Below are 22,071 nucleotides of genomic sequence, written 5' to 3' on the forward strand. Positions count from 1 at the left end.
AGAGAGAGAGAGAGAGAGAGAGAGAGAGAGAGAGAGAGAGAGAGAGAATAAATGTCAAGTAGCCTTGTGGAGGACCTCAGTGAGTATAGATTTGACCAAGAGGTCTACAGGACTTATTTATTCTGGTCTTTAGGATCTGTGAAGATTAGGTTTTGTTTTAAATACTTCTTAGCAAAACTAGGAATTTCTGTGCTTAATTTAGAGTCACAAAACAAGGTGTCAGAATATTAATAGGTTGGATAGAAAGGATAAGTTTTTCTATCTCTTGTATCCAAGCAACTCTTAAAAGCTGTAGTTCTAAGCCATGATCCATGAAGCTCTGTAGTCCTCAGTCCTTTGAGCTGACTTCCAAACTTTTTCTTTGCCATGGGCTCTAATAAGGATCCTCAGTATTTTTTTTAAAAAAGTTATGAGTATCATGTAGCACATTTCCCTCAAATAATAGCCTCTATTCTTCTCCACAATACAAATACAACAAAAATTCTTTTCCTACACATTTGCTGTGTAAATCAAATCTTTAATCTTTGGATCCTGTTTTTTTCTCATATTCTTTTATATTCCATGAGCAAATCTCACTGGTTCCTTCTGGACTCAGATACACTTGGAATTTTCCCAGCTCTTGTTGTTCTGGTGCTGCATTCTTTACAACTTTTAGCTCCTCTTTCTTTTTCTTTCCCTCCTATTCTCTGTAATTCATTCTGGATTAAGAAGATTAGGATTTCCTAAATGTCCTCTCTGACATACTCATTCCACTATAGTGAGTTTGTTTATTTGTTTGTTTGTTTCATTGTTGTTTGTATGAGACAGTTTTATGTAGCTCAGGCTGAACTTAATTTCAATATGACCTTGTGTTAGCATTCCTTCTAGGCTTTGCCCACAGTTATCTGGCAGCAGCCAGGTATGCCTGACTCACTATAAAAGAGGCTCCTCCTCACTCTCTTACCCTTTCTCTCTTACCCTCTTACTCTCTTCACTTCTCTGTCCCTTCTCTTCACATTCCCCTGCCACTTCTCTCCATGGGTTCCTAGCCAGCCTCCTCTCTCTTCCTCCTTTCCCTCCCTCCGTCCCTCCGTCCCTCCGTCCCTCCGTCCCTCCGTCCCTCCCTCCCTCCCTCCCTCCCTCCCTCCCTTCCTCATCTATCTATCTATCTATCTATCTATCTATCTATCTATCTATCATCTATCTATCTATCTATCTATCATCTATCTATCTATCTCTGCCTTTCTTTGTCTCTGCTCCCTCCTCAACTCACTTTCTCATATCCCAAATAAACTGTACTCCATACTTTATCTTTTGGATGGCTAGTACCTCAGGGGGAAGGGATGCCTGCAGAAGCACCTCCTTCCACCTCACCCTACGTATCCTGCCTCTACCAAACATATCCTGGCTTTTTTCTTTCTTTTTTTTTTTTTATAAAACACAACATCTTGGACCTTTGATTCTCTTTCCTTCCCTTACTATGGAATATTGTAATTGTATGTGTGTACCACCACGCCCTATTTATTTGAGGCTGAGGATCAATCTGAGGGCTTTTGTGCATACTATAAAGCCCTTTAAGAACTGATTTACATCCCAAGTCCGTTGAATTACATTAGTAAGCCTGTGTCTACCAGATGACAATAAACACAAATCTAAGTAAACACTATAGGATGACAAATCTATTCTGAAGCAATACATGTCTTCTCTTTCAAACACAGAGCTATTGTAAAGTAACAGTCTTCCAGAAAATGGGAGTATAGGCAAAAAAAGATGCAAAAGTATGGGTGCTGTGAGTGGAAACTAAGAGGGGGTGAACAAAGCTATCAGTATCTGTAAGATGCTGAAGTCAAGATGATTCAAGAACCTTTTAACCAAACTAGTGAGCATGCTCATGTGCACTTTTGTTCTTAACATGAACTTTGAAATAAGTCAGTTAAACATGAAAGAGCCCTAGACAGTACTTTGAGCTACACTGAAATCAATAAACCCAGAGAGTAGACATTTTGTGTTTTTTCCTGGGTTGTGTTGGCTAGGAGACAATGATCCAAGATATCAAAGTGGGCACTGAGGGATTAATTACTTGACTCCTCATTAAACAAAGAATAACATGGCAAGGCAAATTTGTATTATACACAAAAGGATACAAAATTCTCTCTTTATTAAATATACAATATTTACAGGTAAGTCTTCTGTACAGCAAAAAAAAACCATAGAAAATAAATAAATTGACTGCTTATGCTTTCTCCATACACTGTATTAGAACATGTTACATGGTCTACAAAACAGACTTGAGATGTGCCAACATCATATGGGACTGAACATTCTGTTACAGAAACAAAACATATAATATCAAGCAAACAAACAAACAAACAAAAAACCATGAAGGAGTCTCCAGCTAATTCCAGTGGATTTTTGTTTTGTTTTGCCTCTGTTGTGCTTTTAACAAAAGAAAGCCTGATATATATTTGGGAAAGGTCCTTTTATATTTTGTTACTTACTTTCTAAAAGTAATCTCCCTGACCTCTCATTTTTCTAATAAAATACTGATCACGCCAGAAAGTTTCTAATTTCTCATTTGAAATCAACATGGTAATTCAGTTTCTTAGGGATTTGGTAATTTCATGAACCAAATATGAGTTGTTGTCTACTTTATTAGTTATAGTTAGAGTGTGTTATATGTCTTTGTTTCCTTATGTTCTACATTCCTGCCATGGGCTCTCTGGCAGTGGGAAGTGTATGTTAAAGAGATTTAATATAGGCTATTGGGAAATCCTTCTATTCTCAAGTTTGGGAAAAATTACTGGCAGTGACCCTCACCAAATACAAAGTCCTTCTCATGATACTACTACACTACTTTAAGCAAGGTATGGTTATTTACTTATTTTTTTGTAAGAGTATACAAGGCAGGGCAAGATTATGCTTGGTACTGTCCTTCAAAGAGAAAAGATTAAGCTAGTAATTCAGATATGTCTTTGGGATATGGCTGACTATCATGTAAACATATAACTAGTCAGAGCCCCATTCATTTCATCCTGTACTGTTGCAATGTAAATGGCTCCATCTGGGGTGGTCATTCAAGGAGGATTCAGGGTTACAGAGTCCTGCTCTGCTTACCCAGTGCTTTTATCATGTCTTCTGAGATTTACTGCTGGGATCTGAAGCATGGCACAGTATAATGCTAATTAAATTATGACTAGGCCATAATCACTGGCATAACATTAACTTTATCATAACTTGGGACTAGCCTCCTAATTTTAGTCTGCTATTTGATGCACACTTTTCTTGGGTACTAAGAGTCATCAAAGGAAGACTTCTCACAGAGTGTCAGGTGGTTGCTGTCTGAAGTACACAATGTAGTGGATGGAGAATGATATACTATTGTATTGTTATACATGCCAAGATGGCATGACCAAGAAGGGTAAAAAGGACCACTTGACTGACAACAGTATTTCCTTGTTTCCATCCATTGAGCATTTGATTAAGGGCAATGGACATAAGGATCTTGATTATAGTTTAATTTACTTAAAGCTGCCATTAGGGTGTTCACCCTGTTCAGATAAAATCAATGTGGAGATAATTCCAAAGCATCCCTGGACTATACTAGTAAAACATAAATCTTGAAATGTACTAAGGTAGGTTGAAATGTCATGTGAAACTGAGTAAACTATTTCTTATACAGGGTCACTAATATTGCCTGTCCACTAAGGTGTAAGACAAATGCATGAAGGAGACTCCTGAGTTAGGAGCCAGAGACATATGAATAAGAACCATCCTTACTTCATGGTGGAAACTTTGGCTCTCTTCACCTCCAGCAGCCATTGCTTGCTCCTTAAATACTCTTTTCTTCCTTGACAAGAACCCAGGAAGGCTACTCTAATACAAAAATCCACTGATACTTAAGCCTTGCTCATATCCACCTAACCATCTGTAGACTATAAACAATACAAACAGCAGAGGACTAGCAGTCAAACTTTACTGTTTCACTATAAAATGTGCTTCTTATTCTTCCACAGAGTACTTTAGTGAAAAATAAGAGGGGGAAAATCACTTAAAAATAGCAAAAACAATCATTAGAACCCTGTCTGAGGCATTTAAATAATTTCCAACTCAAAGTAGTAATACCTCTCTCCATAGAAATTAGGTATGGATATATTTTCTTGGAGACATTTGAGAAACTGCCTTGTTAATTTTTATTCTCTCTCTCTCTCTCTCTTGTGTGTGTGTGTGTATTGCACATTCTCCCCTTTTAAGTGTATCAACCATTTCTAATTTGTGAACACAGAGATAAGAAAGAACAACAAACATTTTAAAAACAAATTACAAGAAAGGCTTGGTGTAACAACAGAGAAGGGTTGAAAAATTCCCAAGAACTTGTATAGAGAAGCAATTCAGATAAATTGTGAGACTTTTAAAGAAACCATTTCTAATCTGTGTGAGAGACATGAAATAGCATTCAGTCATCCTTCATAAAATCAAGCATGGTTGCATTTGCTTCTACCACCCTCTCTTTATCTTCCTTTGACACTTGCAGGTACAATATTGCATGTTTATTTATTTAATTGAAACATGTCCTATAGGACAGTTGAAGACCAAGCATACCCAAGCAATGGTTTCAGGAACAATGAATGGTAGAACTCTATAGGTGCCCATGAATCTCTTACCCAACTGCTGTTGTAATACTATTGATGGCTTGCACCTCTAGGGAATTCAAAGGAAATAAAGCAGTTGATAGACAAAAAATTAAATAATAGTTTCACAGATTAGTTCACATGTCCATGGATATAATGGGGATGTTATTAATGTAGCTTCCCAGTGTGAGTCTTCTAATTGAGCTGATATGATATGGAGAGATAACATACATGACATCCAGGTCTGAAAACAGCCATATAGAACATATAAGTATGACCTCACTTAGATGGGTAGCACATAAATAATTATTTATTCAACAGAAAATTTCTAGTTCTCAGAGACTTGCCTAAATATAGGCAAATGGATTTTTAGGGCTGCGTGGGGAGAGTTAAAAAATGTTAGACTATCCACCAAATTAAAGGAGATATAAAAGAGCTGTGGCATAAGTAAATATCCACCATAGAAGTGAAAACAGAAAGAAGCAGAATTAGAGGCTGCTCTTTTCTGCCTATTTTCTTTATATGGGTCTGCCACATGAAGAAGCATATATTTGGAAAGGTTTAACAAGAACATAGAAAATATAGCATCCTTTCAAATGTATCTGATATAGGCAGAGATGATGGTTCAGACCTACGAAGAATCTGGTACTTTTCTCTGAGTTTTGAGGCCAGTATAATTTATAATGGGATCAATCAGCCAGGGTTACTTAGCAAACCCTGTCTACAGAAATTGTGTGATACAGGTACCACTTGTTCTTTCTCTGTCTAAAGAGTCCATTTACAATCTTTTACAGAACTTTGTCTGCATAGAGCAGTTACCTATTTTGAGGAAAAGAAACAAAGCAATCATCTCTCATAGAATTAATTAATAAGACACAAAATTCTAAGAACTATTTAGAAACATGTTAGCTTCTAGAAGCCTCTGGAAACGGTTTGCAAATTAAGTTCTGTACAGAACTTGCCATCTTCTCCCTGATGCTGTGAGTAGACTTCTGTTGCTGTAACACAATTGAGTAAGTGCATATACCAAATAGATCTTGTCACCATCTTAACACTGGCTCTTGCTTCTAGCTCTGATGGCATTCAGCGTAGGAGAGTGAGGCTTACTAGATTTTTACCTGGTGTGTGTTGTGAGGTTATGAAGAAATTCTGATTTAGCCCTGAGACTACTTACAAGAGTATACCAACTTGGCATTTATCAACCACTTTGTCCATATGCCCAGGCTCATGATCTGCATAACCTATACATCTGGGTAGGACAGCAGTAGAATATGTGCTATGCAGAGGGCAAAGACTGGCTTCATGCATTTCCCTATATGATTATCCATAAGTACATATTAGTGGATGAATAAACTGTACACTCTCAGTTGGCTTTTAACTCCATTTTTATCCATCAATATCATGTCAACAAAATATGGTGGTTGCATATAAGGACTCCAGTAAGAAAATATTTCAGTGTAAATAGTCTTTCTTTAAGTATCATTTCACTGTTAGTTGTGCTTAGGACTAAATTTCAGCATGACTTTCATTTTGGTGACAGGAAAATATGCAGGCAAGGAAAAACGTGATTAATACAGCCTTTTATAGAGTCATAAAATTCAAAATTAGAAACTGGACAACAGACAAGGAGGAAGTGAAGGAAATAAACGGTCAAAGTCTCCCCTTTTATTAGATAACCATTCTCCATATTAAAGAGAAAAAATTAAACAGGATGTGCTTGTTAGAATTGCTTTAAAATGAATCACTAGCAAAAGATAAAAATATTCTAAAAGAGAAAGAGGGTGTGTCAAAATTTATAGAAAATATTAAGGAAAGAACATATATTTAATACAATATCTCAATGTTGTAGTCTGTTCTATATTCCATCCTTACCTCTGTAGCTTTGAAAAGGAAGAAAAGCTACTGATGGGCAACTGGATGACACTAGCGAGGACGTTTAACCTCCTTATCCATGGCAATGATGGACAGTCAGAGGTAGGATACTTCCTAAGAAGATGGATTGTCTATCAACTGTTAAGTACCTGCTTGGCAAATCAGGTATGCCCTGCAATGGAAATTGACCAGTACTTTGTCTTTCAAGGATCTTCCTTCAAGTATTACCCAAGGACTGAAGTGGTTGGATGGTTTATCCCTTGTCTTATCTTGGAGGTGGTTCCAAGGAATAAAAAAGACTTAAGAATATTGTTACCATAAATGACCAAGATTGTCCAAGATTGACCATCCACAAACTCAAGATGCCTCTTCAAATAGATTATATGGTTTCTTGCCAAAAGAGCCCAAAGCCTGAGATGCTTTACTACTTTATTTAGGCACATGAGTCAAGTGCATGCAGCACCACTGTGTACATGGGAGCAGGTACAGAGTGGAAAATGTAAAGTGTGTCACATACTCTTCTGTGAAATCCTCTCATCTAGAGATGACCCCACTGGCCCATGCAACAGCCAGTTACTTGCCTCTTGGGAAATATCTCAGCTGAGGAATGAACTCATTATCTGTGTTCTAGAATGGGAATCCTACTAATCTCTACATTTGTCCTTTACTGGACCTTTCTTGATTGGATGAACTGGGAAAAACTTACTTGATATTTCTCATTTTTTATGTAGCTATTTTTCTTTCTTTTTTTTTTCAGTTTTCCTACAAGCTCAGTTACGATGGTCTAAGCCTTTTCATGGAACCAATTTAGACTTTTATTTGAATTCTGTTTATGCTGACTACACACAATAGAAAAAAGTGAGCATTTTTGAAATAATATAGCTAGCATGTTCTATTAAAAAGGAGAAAAGAGGTGGCAAGTTATAAGAACAGCTACTTCCTCATAGCTTTCTTAAAGCCTCCTGCTATCAGGGCACTTTATCCATGCTTAAAAACAGCAAGCCAAGAGAGGAGCAAAGTACCTGCTAACTATTCTGTCACTCTATATTGGAAAGTACTGACTCTCTATTGAAAGGATGATGAATGGAGTCCAGGGTTACTTATGGTGTAGACATTAAACTAACATAAATAAACTTATCTGGTTACTCATCAAATGTCACTAAGACTAGCAGGCCAGAAGTGTCTCCCTTGACTTGGGTCCCCCAGCAGGTTGTCTTTATAACCTTAGCCTTCCAATTAAAGTCTGTTTGTTCTCATAGATGTTATGAAGAGCTGCCTTCCTATGTTCCAGGCACACCTGTAGCTTATCTCAACTCAGCTATCAAGGAATCTAATTTTCTCACCTCTTTATAAAGTCAGATTCTTCCAGATATTTCAGTCCTAAAGGGAGAAAGGCTACAGGCAGGACAAATGATTGTTGCCTTGCCAAAGGTCACATACTCACTAGGCTCTTTGATCTTTTAGCCATACCTTAGGACAGACAGTCCTGGATACTTTTCAAGTACCTGATTTAGACACACACACACACACACACACACACACACACACACACACACACACTTGCTTTCCCTGGGTAGATTCACTTTCCTTCATATTCTCCTGCTTTATTGGGCTCCCTGATAAATTCATCACTTAAAAAATGATCTGATAATATCTTCCTTTGATAGACACAGACACACACACACACACACACACACACACACACCTTTTCTACTCTAAAGCCATAATAACTAATAATATTGTATTGGGCAGGAAGAGTTGTTAAAGGCAAACACCACAGAGCTCAAAAGTCTAATAGAAGATGCCAAGATCAAGTGCCGGAGAAACTGTGGAGTGAGGTTTGGAACTGGATTACAAACCTAGAATGTGCATATGTGTAAATGTATCTCTTCCTTGTTTACAATAGTGAAGTCTGTGCCTCCAGTGATCATTTCAAAATGACACATATGTGAGTTGATTAGAGTAGCCACAGCTATATGATCTCCTGAGCTAGGTCAAGGAGATCAGTGCTCTTTGTGGATGCATGTGTGTTCAGAAATTCAATGGTAAGTGAGAGAAAGAAAATGTTTAAATTAAAAGAAAAAAGAAAAGAGAAAAAGAGGGAAAAGTCAGCCAAAAAAAAGGACCATGTGTCCCTGCAGTGGCTTAGATGAAATATTCCTGTTTGCACTCGGTGGCTGTGTTTTGCAAGTCAATCTCATTTCTAAAGGAACTGTCCACATTTTCTGGGTATTCTTTCTTCATCTGATTGGTGCGGTGTGACTGCTTATGTTGATAGAGGAAGCGGGTCATGATTCCAATGACACACAAAGTAATAAATGTCACCACTGCTATGACACCTGTAGGGAAGAAATAGAAAAAGAGAAGACAGTTGTCACTGAGAAAATTCAGTCTCAACAAAGGCGTACTTTTGAGGGGAGAAAAAAAGACAAGGCCAATACACAACCCCAAATCTATTCTGTATCCAGATATAAAGGCCTGCTCAGAAATTCTTGGTTTTCATTTCTAGAAAACCACCTGGAAGCACAGTACTGAGGGGTAAAATTTATTTTTTCTAGAAAGTTATGTTGATAACCAAAGAAGGAATATGGAGTTAGAACAACAAAGGAATTGTGTAGTTTAAGAGTTATATGTTGGTTTTGTTGCTAGGGATCAAACACAGATTTCACAGATTTTAAATCCATCAAGCCTTGCTAAGAATCACTTGATATAAATATCAACTCATTTTTTGTCTGTCTCTGCTTCTCTGTCTCTTTGTCTCTCTGCCTCTGCTTCTCTCTCTCTATCTCTGTCTCTCTCTGTCTCTATGTGAGTATGTGCACGTGTGTGTGTGTGTGTGTGTGTGTGTGTGTGTGAGAGAGAGAGAGAGAGAGAGAGAGAGAGAGAGAGAGAGTGAGAGTGTGTTCATGTGTCATGGCTGTCATAGGATTTGTGTTTATGACAAAAGACAACATTTCAGAAGTCTGCTCTTGCCTTCTACTTTGTTTTGAGGCAAGGTCTCTCTTGCTGTCTCTGCCACTTCACCACCTTCACCTACATAGAGAGACTTTCTTTCAAAATAAATAAACAAAAAATCAACCCAGTCAGCAACAAACATTGTATACACAAAATTCATGATGAGTATCAACAAAACACTGAAGATTTGGTCATCAAAATAATTTCATTTCTAGTAAAGTATACATATTTGTATATTTCATATGTTCTAAATTGTCTAACTGAGAAACTACCTATTTTATTGCTGGCGATTGTTCAACTTTGACAAAAATTCCTTGGTCTAAATGTCATTATTCATGTGAAGAGATACCAGACAGTTAAATATATAGATCTCTTTTTCACCAATTTTTAACAGCTATAGCAATAACTAAGACAAGTTATGTTTGTCATATAGTCTAAACTCATTTTGTAACCTATTTCTCAAATATTTAAAAACAAGTCAAAAGAATATATTAAAGTTTATTCTCTAATCTGTGTTGCAACAAATTACTCAGAAGCATTAACTGTTGACTTTATATGTGGTAGATGTAGTCTCTTTTCTGCTGCTGGTGTCAAGGGGTTATTGCATGCTTACTCCTGAGCAAGCTTAACAGAATCTCCTATGGGGCTTTGGTAATCCTCCCACTCTCAATGAGACTTAATTAAACTAGTCAATGAGTGATAAAGGCCAAAGCACAGTCTTTATCAAATGAAAACTTACAGGAAGAAAAAGAATTATAAAATTCTCTATGATGTTTACTGATTTCAAAGAAAGATCAAGTTCTATCCTCATCCCTGGAGAAGGCATTCAGGTCACATAGATGTCTTAAGGATGTCCCTAAGGAAAGGTCATGCTTCTTCTCTGGTATGCTACTGTTGTGGAGTCCTTCCATTCCCATTCTTTTATGGAACCCCTTTCTATGCTGCTACCACTGCCTACTTCCCTACATACTTTCTAGTGTACTCATTATAGGAAGGCAGTAACTGTATCTCAGGTCTGATTCAGAGAATGAGCTAATTAAATGAGAGTGAAATGAGTGACTCCTGCTGACTTGTAAAGAACTCCATCTGTTATGAATTCATTCATTCATCCAAGTTGCCAGAATGCAGGGGTGAGACACCTGGCTTTTTATATCTCAGGCATCTTGCATCAAACCAAACTTGGGAGACAGTATATGTTGCAAGACCCAAATGGGAACATCAAACTACTGCAAGAATTAGACAAGCTGAAACAGAATGAAGAGTGGAGTAGAGTGAGACTACAGTCAGCTCATAAACTGTGAAGGAAAGAAAAGTGATAGAGAATGAACTAAAAGCAGAGTAGGCAAGCTCTATATCCACAACCATATGGAGTGCTAGAATTGGGCTTCTATCATATAGGGTTCACCATGCTCATTAGATCTAACCCAAGTCACTTAGTAAAGGAAAACTGAAAGTGACTACATCTCTGTCCATCTGTTTGCCCCACATGACTTCTTCCACACATAATTTTATTGGTCTGTTTTGCTTGTGCTTTAGGAGTGACAACTGGATGCAATGAACAAGATGCAGGCTGCTTGCCTGTGAGTAAATGTTCCAGCTGTTGTTTCAGAGCACAGCTGCTTACTGAATTTGAGGCAGAATAAAGCCACAGAACTGGTGGCACAGAAGGAGAGTCTGCTGTTAATCTTACACTATGCATGAAGAGGCAAAGTGCTGAACAGAGAGTGCCTGATTGTAGATGCTGCATGATCATGGGTAAAGATGACTTAAAGTAACTTTCTACAGAAAACTGGGCCACAGATTTCTTCTCTGCTTTCAGCAATGAAAACAAGTTACCTCCAATTACTGCCGAGTCACTTCGGACTGCATTTGTGAGTGGTTCGCGCTCATCTGTCTTTTCAAAGGAATCTAGAAAGAGAAAAAGACACAAAAGATAAACCTCACCTTTCAGTCAACCACAGGGAGAGAATATGCAATGTACACCTATGAAATAGTATAAAAAGGATCCTTAAGTAAGAGATGAACTAGCATTTGAAAGGAACCCAAAAATTGGCATTTAAAAATAATGACCAGAGTTCAATCCCAGAACCTGAATTAAAAGCTGAATTCATTCGGGGTCTGCAATTTGTTATCTCAGTTAAAGAGTAGCTGTCCATATATCTAGATGACATGTAGACACAAGAGGGACTGTGCATCTGAAGCAAGATAAAGAAGAGACAAGACTCCCAAATCTTTGTCCTCTCACCTCCACAGGTTTCATGACATAGTTTGTAAACATTTAAATATTTGTAAATATTTAAGAATAAATTGTACTGCTTACAACCAATAACTTAGGACTTATTATCATTAGCTTATCAGTAAGTTGTGGGATAGCCTTGAGCTGGATGAGAATGGTGCCTGAGCCATGCCCCTTCAGTCACCCCCTTAGCATTTACTTTGCAGGAGAATTCGTTGCACTGACAGCTGCCATTTACTTCAGCACACTTTCCTCTTTGCCTCAATTTACTCTCTGACTGCACGAAGACCTCAGTCTTCTGACAAGGACAACTGAAAGCACTGGAAGAACTAGCTCCTCAGAGCAGCCCTAACCAGGAAAGCAGCTGTCAGGTATATACTCTTAACCTCTGAGTTAAGCTCTTGGCCAGATTAATTTTCTTTAGAGGCTGCACCTCATATATCTCAGACTGGACTTTACCTGGCTATGAAGTGGAGGTTGACCTTGAAATTGCCATGTAATGGAGGACAGGAGACAGACAAAAGAAGAAGTGAAGAAAGCCAGAGAGAGAGCCAGACAAGAAGTGGGAGAGACAGGAATGGGGAGAGGGAGGCATGAAGTGAGGAAGAAGACAGGGAAAGAGATAGATATGGATAGAAGAAAAGAACGGGGAAGGAGAGAGGAAAGAAGATAGATAAGGGTGAAGAGAAGAAGGTAGGAAAACTTAGAGAGGAAGACAGAAATAAGACAGAGTCAGAGGGAGTCAGAATGGGACAGAGGGGAAAATTGGATGAAAGAAATAAGAAGGAAAAGAAATAGGGTAACATGATCTCAGGAAGACTGCCAGTAAATGGAAGGGATGCAGAAAGACAGAGGAAAACAGAGAAGCAGGGAGGCAAGGAAGGAGGGAGTCAGGAAGGGAGGGAGAGAAGGCAGGATGGGATGGCAGATATTTAGCTATTTCACTTCTTATGTCCTTACAACATTCTTACTCTGGGATATTTTATTTCAAACTTCCATCCTGAAATTCCCTCTGCTTCTTTATGAATACTCAAATCATAACTGTCCACAGTTCATATGACTCCTTTAGTCTTAACACAGCTCACATTGGTTCCAACTTTATTTAGCTGATGTGCTACTTTTAGCATTATAAATAACATAGTGCTGATGTTAAGCCAGATTTATCTATTTATAACATCTTTTACGTTGATAGGTTAATGCATGTTAATTTACTTTATTAACTATAATTTCCTACTGTACACTAATGCAATGAAGAAAACATTTCAGATCTGCTAAGGTGTCAGATACAGTAGTATGTTTGGTCATTGTGTTCTGCAAGTAACCTTTATTTCAGTGATGATCCATTTCCAGAGCTTTTCTCTTCACTGCTGATCTCCATTTAATATTGTATTTTAAAATCAGATCTTAGCTTTACATCCTCCAAAAATAAATGCCTTAGCTTAAGTACATGAACATGTCTATGTATCCATGCATGCACCCCTTATAATCTACTATTTATCTACATACCATCTGTCTACCAATATATTGACATACCTACAATTTCTCTATTAGAAATGTGTATATGTGTGTGTGTTTATGTATATACATACATACATACATACATACATACATACATGTATATTTGTATTCATGTATATATGTGTATGTATATTATTGTTTTCTGGCTGTTGAGTTAAATCCATTACTATATCTTGAAATTTGACTACTAAGAATTACAGTCTACAGACTTTTCTCACACCACACAGATTGTACTTTTCCTGTTGCAGATCATTCCATTTGGTGTGCAGAGCCCATTCTTCTTAGACCTAATTACACTCACTGATTTATTCTTGATTTCACTACTTACATTTTAGTTATATCAATAAAATTTAATTTTAAGACTAATATGGAGGACACATTTATAGTATTTTTGCAAGTATTCTTGTTTCAAGACTGATGACAAAGTTAAGGATTTGCACATCAAGCATTTTTTCTAGAATAAGACAATAATGCAATTGCATGATTTGCTTATTGCTGGCTTATTGCATGGAAATGAATAAAGGAATATCCTTAATGAAGGAAATGTTCTTTTCTCCAGTGCTTGCCAAATATGATCTGATCATCCATGCCTACGTCTACTCCTGGGGTCTCTGACCCATTGCCTTTGTCTATATACCTGTTTTTATAACAGTATTCTATAATTTTGCTTATTATGTTTTTCCAATATAATGTGATATCAGGGAGTGTGATGCCTATAGATGTCTATAAATCCATGACAATTTTAATGTTATTCATGATAGCTGATATGTAGAATCAACTTAAGAATGAATGGATGAGTGCATACAAATGCACAGACACATACATGAACATGAACATGTCAACATAGACTAGAATATTACTTGATCTCAAATGTTGATCTCTTTATTTAAAAATAATGTGTCTAAAACCAATATTATATCAAGTGGAATAAGTTAAACATGATAAAGAAAGGGAATGGATGATTTCACTAATATTCAGAATCTAAAAATGAAAGACAGGAAGGACTTCCTGTCTGGGCCCGAGCATAGAGCAGGTCACAGGTGGCAGCTCTGAACCCAACCCCAGAAAACCAAGAGAAAGAGGGACTCCCAGGAGCTTTAACTCAGGCAGCATCCCAGGTAAAAGTGAATCACCCATGATGTCTGCTGTTAGAAGTTCTAATCCAGATGCTTGCCTCCGAACTTATACTACTCAGATCTTTGAAGGGCGACTGACAAGAACATCAAACAGCTAGAGATTGACATCACTAATCTGAAGAAATCCCTCATTTCACTGTCTGAAGAGACCTCCTAAAATCACAAAGATCCTTATTGGACTTGATTTAATATATTACAATAGAAAAGGCTGTGTACAGCTCTTGACTGTGTACAGCTCTTAAAGAAGAAGGTTGCCTTTACATAGACAAGACAAGGAGGGTTAAAGAGAGCATGAAATAGGTCAGTGAAGGCCCTAAGAAAAATCAGAGAGAGAAAGAGACAGATGAATGCTGGTACAAGAATTGGTTTTCAGCCTCTCCAAGGTTGTCAACCCTATTTCCTCCCATCTTGGGACCATTATTTGGATTCTTTTTGCTTTTTCTGCTGGTCCATGGCCCTCAAATAGGCGGGCTAACTCTGATACAACAGATAAATAATTTGGTAGCAAAACCTACTCAGATATATTATCATAAGTTAGCTATGGAGGACCACGAGACTCAAGATGAGGTTGTTACTTTATACAGGGTGTTTCCAAAACCCATCTCCACCCAACCTAAAAGAGGGGACTTCTGCCCCTAGACCAAGCAGAGAGGGGCCACCCAGAACCCCCTCTGACAGGTGATCTGAATTCTTGCTTAGGCTGCGAGGCTAAGCACTGCAAGGGAATATAAATAAAAGATAAAAATATCTATCTGGGTTCCCTGAGGGACAAGCCTGACTGCATAGGGATTGATGTCAAAAGTATTCCCTCTCCAGGAAAAAGACATCAGGACAGATATGTCCTTCATGCCTCACTGGACAATGACAGGGGGACTGGAGCCATTACAAGGTCCCCTTCAAATACTGCAGGTCAGGCCTCTATCCCCGCCTTCACAAGTTTAGAATTGCCACAGCCCTTCTATACTTAGAGAAGGGAGGAGATGTCAGGGGCAGCCCTGCCTACACACTGAAGGCCTAAAATCAGCCATAGGCCTAAAATCAGCAATAGGCCTGTCATACATGTATACTAACACCAAGTCTTGGGTCTCTGTGGAAAAACATTGAAACAGATGGCTATAAGGTAATGTAAACAGGCAGCTTTTGTGGAAATTTATAAGCCCTAGTAGTCATAGAGCTTGTAAATAGGTAGCCTGGGCAGACGATACCAACTTAGATAAGGACAAGTGAGTCATAGGCAGAGTCATAGTGACTTGTCCCCTGAACCTTCACCCAGCCGATACCCGGTTCTGAAGATATCTGTATTCCCCTGATCACCCACATTCCAGTGTCATTCCCTTCCCCACATCCTGCCTTTCTGTGTTTATAACCCCTGTGTGAATGAATTACGATTTGAGAAAAAATAAATTATAAAAAAATTAAAAAATGAAAATAAAAATGAAAGACAGAAACAAAACATAATAGCAGAACACAGTGATGTGTTACAGTAGCTTGAGTTTTGTTAGTTAAAGAAAATTAATTTTATCATGAATAAAGACGTAAAATGAACAAGTATGATTTTAAGATCCTATGTCCTCATCAGACAACTAGAACACACAGTATAAATAGGTAAAGTTATTTATGTTCAGAATATGCATTTATGTAATTATTTGTCCACTTACTTACATATTTATTTGTGTGTATGTGTGAAAAATTGATCCATGTCTACAGGAAGGTATGTTATCCCAGTGGGGGCAATGTTGAGGCCAGAGATGTACTTTTTGTATTTTCTTTAATCATTTGTCATGGTTCTTTTTAAGACTGGATTTCTGACTGAATCACTAATTCACTAATTCATTAATTCAGACAGGTTGGCTGGTGAAGGACTCCCAGGTATCTCTACTCTTTGGCCAAGCACTGAGTTACAAGTACTCACTGCCACACCTAGATTTTTATGTGGGTGCTGGAAATTGTAACCTGAGTCCTCATGATTATATAATAAGGATTTTAGCTATTATGTCTTCTCTCTATCACCTTCCAACTAACTTAATGAAAACAATCATCGTATAATACAAAGTAACACATTTTACACTTCATATGTCTATAACTTTGTTAATACCTCCTCCAAAAATCTACAACATAATATTGAAGTTAATATTATTTAAGTGCCCATTCTGATCTTTTCATGCCCTGTAAGCAATTAGATCCTCCTATCAATTTTCTCTTAAACAATAGTGATGCACGAATGCACAAAATACATATTACAATATATGTATGATATTTATTATGTGGAAGTATACAGTAATTATAACTGTTGATCAACTGAAACTAGAAACAAACTACGTAGGTGTGGATTAATTTTATTGTTAACATTTTAATTGTTAGCCTTCAATCATATAAATGCACAGTATGTAAATATTGCTAAGTTTCATACTTAAAATTTATTATAAATTAAAGTAATTGCTATTCCAGAATTAATATCCTTCTATTGTCTATTCTTGTTCAGCATTGTTTGTGTGATGGTTAGTGTTAATATCAATTGGAGAAGATCTAGAATCACTTAGATGATTGGTTCTGGATATGTTTGTGGCATTATCTTGATTTCTTAACTGAGCTAAGAAGAGCTGCTCACTGTTATTAGCACCAGTCCCTGAATGGGACACTGGACTGTATAAATGGAGAATGATCTGAATACTAGCATGTATATATCATTCTCTGCTTCCTGATAATGGATGTGATATGACCTGCTACCTCAAACTCCTATCATCTATGATGGACTGGACACTTGAACTGTGAAGCAGAATGCATTATTTCCTTCTTAATTTACTTATCTGAGTGCATTTTGTAAAATAGATATGACTCAAAAGAAGTCAGTTACTATTCATAACCACCTATAATCATACAAAGCAAAGGGCTAAGTGCTATTCACCAACACTTTAGCTCTAAAAGACAGCAGAAATTAATAATGAAAACTCAAGAGAGATTTCCCTGGGAAGTACCTGATGAAGAATGCACAGTGGTTACTGCATTCACATCAGAATCCACCATAGATCCACAGCTGGATTCTGTCAAAGTTTTTTGTACAGTCACAGGTGCAATGCTGGCATGGCGGAGGGCTGCCTTCAGTGGTGCTATATGATTGTATTGGACTGAAGAAAGGCATCCAATGAAACCCAAGGTGTTTGCTTGAGCAACTTCTGGATCCAAATCAAGAGTATCTGCAATGAATAAAAAGAAACACAGGTCTTAGTTTTTCCAAATGGTCTATGTGGTTTTTTTTTTTGACTATTAACTAAAATAGCTGAAACATCATTTTTTTTTTGAATATGGAAACTTCTTATGTATCTCTCTTCCTCTTTTTCTCAGCTACATATTTACTGGAGGTGACACTGGAGGTGTCAATACTTCATTCAACTACATCTCATAGAGAAGAGCTATGATGATCTCTGCTTTTAAAACAAAAATGTTACAAGCTTAAATTTTTTAGTTCATGTATTTCATGAACTGTTAAAAGAGTAATGTAGCTCTATCATACTCCAATCAAACTCTAGATATTTGAAAGAATTTTGTAACTCTGTTTCCACCATGATTTATCTATTAATGCAGGTGATTAACACAAGAAAATCACAATGCTGATCACAACATTTAATTCACAATTATAACAAAGGAACATGATAATAAGAAAACAATAGGATTAGAAATGAAAGCAGGTCTCCCAGAGATGTATCATGTTTGTTGACTCAAGGTCCCTGAGTAGGCTTAGTGAAGAAATATTTCTTTCTGCAATACTTCTTCATAGTATTGGTTGGTCACTAATGGGGAAATTTTTTTGTTTACAAAATACCTCTAGTATTTTTGAGTATTTATAAGAGATGGCAATGCAGCCTCGGCACCCCATTTTCCTGGCTACAGGTTTGTCTCATTTCCTGGAGGCCTGCTGCTACCAATGACATCAGGTGAGTTCCAACTCACAAACTCCTGCTTGCTGGCTCCCTTGAAAAGAAAGCAGCCTTAAGGTCAGTCCTTTCCCCCTTTATGCTCTATCTTCTTGTCCAAACCTCTAAACATAATCTTAGACATCCACAGCTGTCACGGACCAACAGTTGAGAACCTTACTCCAATTTCCTGCCTGCAAGGCCCTCTGGACAATTCTAGTAGCAGCAAACTCCAATTGCTCCTTCTGTATTCCATTTCACTCGGCAGAGTTCTGCATGAATCCCTGTAGATCTGTTGCTGCCAGAGACAACCAGGTGAGTTTCTCAAGCCCTGAACTTCATCTTCTGGTCCACACATCTAATTACAATCCCAGACACTTGCAGCAATCAGCAATCATTAGGTGAGATCCCCTACTCAAACTTTTTGCCTCCCTGCCATCCTGGGCAAACCCAGGAACAGTGAGTTCTACCCAGGCTCCTTTGAAATCCCAGTCAACAACTCCTTCTACATCCCTGGAAGTCTGTAGCTGCCTAGGACAAACATCAGAGAACACCACCTTTATTTGCATCCCCAGAAGCCTGCCCACCACTTTGGACAACCAGAGGTGTAGAACAATCAGGGTCTATAAGCAATGCTTGCATCCCTAGAAGCCTTCATCTACTAAGAATCAGCAACCCCAGATGCCTGTTAATGTCAGGGACTACCAGCTCTACCTGCAGGCCCAGAGGCCTACTCCCATCAGGAACTGCTAGGCCTATCAAAACTAGGGACAAGCAGATGGCTAAGGCCAGTATAAGAACACAATCTCAAAAGGCAGGGCAATACGGTACCATCAGAACCCAGCTATCTTACTACAGCAAGACCTGATTATTCTAACACATTTGAATCCCAACAAGATGACTTTAAATCCAATCTTACGAAGATGATAGATGCCTTTAAAGAAGAAATACGTAAGTCCCTTAAAGAAATACAGGAAAATACAATCAGGTAGAGACACTTAAATAGGATACAAACAAATAAAAAGAAACACAGGAGAATATAAGAATACAGGTGAAAGAAATAAATACAACTGTTCAAGATCTGAAAATAAAATAGAAACAATAAAGAAAACACAAATTGAGCCAATCCTGGAGAGGGAAAACCTGGGAAGGAAAATAGAAATTACAGACGTAAGCATCACAAAAAGAATACCAGAGTGGGAAGAGAGAAATCCAGGCATAGAAAAAACTGATAAATCAGTCAAAGAAAATGCTAAAGCTAAATTCCAGAAAATGTGGGACACTCTAAAAAGACCAAACCTAATAAATAATAGGAATAAATGATGTACAAGAGTCCCAACTCAAGGCCCAGAAAATATATTCAATAAAATCATAAAAGAAACATTCCCTAATCTAAAGAAAGAGACCCATATAAATGTACTAGAAGTTTACAGAACATCAAATAGACTGGAGTAAAAAAGTAAATCTTCACAGCACATAACCAAAACGCTAAATGTTTAGAGCAAGGAAAAATACTAAATGACTCTGAGATTCCACCTTACACTCATCAGAATTGCTAAGATCAAAAACTGAATGGACAACACACGCTTATGAAGTTGTGGAGCAAGGAGAACACTCCTCTACTGCTGGTGGAAGTTCTAACTTGTACAGCCACTCTGGAAAACAACTTTTCGATTCCTCAGAAAATTGGTAATAGTTCTACCTATACTACTCCTGAGTACATATCCAAAAGATGCTGCACCATCCTACAAGGACTCTTGATGAACTATGTTCATAGCAACTCTACTTGTAAAGGCCAGAAACTAGAAACAATGTACATGTACTTCAATTGAAGAATGCATAAAGCAAATGTGGTTCATTTACACAATGGAATACTACTCAGCTATTTTTTAAAAAACATAATGAAATTTGCAGGCAAATGGATGGAACTAGAAAATATCATCTTGAGTGAGAGGATATACCTTAAGGGGGCACTTCCTACCTATGAGAAATCCCAATAATAACACAAAAGCAGAAAAGAAAATATCATACTAACTGAGGTAAACCAGACCCAAAAGAATAAGCATGGGTACTCACTTATAAATGGATATTAACCATAAAGTCCAGGATAACCACTCTACAATTCACCAATCCAAAGAAGCCAAATAACAAGGAAGACCTGAAGGGGATAGTTGAATCTTTCTAAGAAAGGGAAACAAAGTAGACATAGGAGTTGGATGGAGAGAGGGGAGCTAGAAGGCAGAGGAAATGGGGAAGGGAGGGAAGTGGGACGGGGGTTAGGGATCAGTAGTAGGGAACGTAGGGGAGAGTAAGTGGAAACTGGCTGTCCAGAGGTCAGCTCTAGGACATGTCAAAGATCTGGGACTGAGGAAGACACTATTATGTCTATGAAGGTGACTGTTTCTGAGACCCTAGCAATGTGGCATATGGATACTGAAATGGTCACTTCCTGTAGCCAGACAGGACTCCCAGTGGAGGGATGAGGACAGTAACACACCCACAAAATCCTCAATGCACAAGGTGCCCTGCCTATAAGATACGCAGGGACAAAAAGAGCAGAGAAAGAAGGAATGGTCAAACCATGACTGGCCCAAGTTGATACCCATCTCATGGGCAGGAACCAGTCCTTGACACTATCACTATGCTTGAGTATTATTAAAGTCTTTTATGCTTGCAGACAGGAGTGTAGCATAACTTTCCTCTGAGAGGCCACACCCAGCAGCCAATTGAAATAGATGCAGAGACTCACAGTCAAACATTAGATGGAGCTCTGGGGAGTCTTGTATTATAGTTGGGGAATAGATTAGGGTAACCAGATAAGACAGAGATTCCACAGGAGGACCAACAGAGTCAACTAACCTGGACTGTTGGGGGTCTCCCAGAGACAGAACCACCAAGTAAAGAGTGAGCATGGACTGGACCAAGTCCTGCACACATGTGCAGCTTGGTTTTTATGAGTTTCCCCCAACAAAAGGAGTGGTGACTGTTTCTGTCTCTGTCGCCTGCCTATGGAACCTCTTCCCCAAACTGTGCTGCTTGGTCTGGCCTCAGTGGCAGAGGATGTGCCTAGTCCCACACTGACATGATGTGGGGAAATGGGGATGGAGTGCGGTGGGGAGTGGAAAGTTGGGAGAGTTAGGAAAGGTTGGGATCTTTCCAAGGGGACAACTTCCCCTCTCAAATGAGAAATGGAGGGGGTAAACAGAGGATGATATCTGTGAGGAAGATACTGCAAGGAGAAGAGTTGGTGATACTGATATTATGACATAAAGTAAATAAAATAATGACAAAGGCACAAGAATAATAAAAGAGGTGGAAATGCAATAATTTGGGCTTCACAGCAATATCAAATATTGTATTTTCTTTAAGGCATCTCATTCCTTTTCTTAAAAGTGGTCATTTGAGCAAATCACAGTGATGCAAATATACAATGCATAATGAACCATATTTTAATTAACATATAGCATTTTATACATAACTAGATGGCTTAGCTGATTATTTTATTATGAAAAGCCTTCTAGTTTTTTGAAAAGGTACAGGAATTTTCTTATCTACTAGCTTATATTATAATTTTATTTTGATTCATAAATGGCCATATGGTGTTTTCCTTGAAATCTATTCATATATTATTATATATTAAGAAAAAGGAAATAATATTAAGGAAAAGATGTAAAGAGAGTATGGTAGAATATGAGATGTTAAGAGTCTTAGTGATTCTTGTCTTCCTATTTCGTCTCCAATTCTTAAAAAAAATACTCTAATTCCTCTCTTCACCCCGTGTGTGTGTGTGTGTGTGTGTGTGTTTGTGTGTGTGTGTGTGTGTGTGTGTGTGTGTG

General features: G+C 37.9%; 1 protein-coding gene across 3 annotated transcripts in view; it reads right to left on the reverse strand.

Annotated features, from left to right (window-relative positions):
* Window positions 1–8,515: 8,515 nt before the first annotated feature.
* The window catches only part of LOC114626443 (contactin-associated protein like 5-1), an 867,232-nt gene continuing 853,676 nt past the window's right edge, over window positions 8,516–22,071 (reverse strand). For all 3 annotated transcript variants that reach the window (XM_028773852.1, XM_028773850.1, XM_028773851.1), the window contains 3 exons: window positions 17,300–17,518; window positions 11,271–11,342; window positions 8,516–8,818 (listed from right to left, as the gene is read on the reverse strand). In XM_028773852.1, coding sequence (XP_028629685.1) covers window positions 8,625–8,818; window positions 11,271–11,342; window positions 17,300–17,518 — 485 coding nt within the window. In that variant the 3' untranslated portion in view covers window positions 8,516–8,624. The remainder of the gene's footprint in view (window positions 8,819–11,270; window positions 11,343–17,299; window positions 17,519–22,071) is intronic.

Source organism: Grammomys surdaster, unplaced genomic scaffold (genome assembly GCF_004785775.1).
Source record: "Grammomys surdaster isolate TR1022 unplaced genomic scaffold, NIH_TR_1.0 235, whole genome shotgun sequence".
NCBI classification, from domain to species: Eukaryota; Metazoa; Chordata; class Mammalia; order Rodentia; family Muridae; genus Grammomys; species Grammomys surdaster.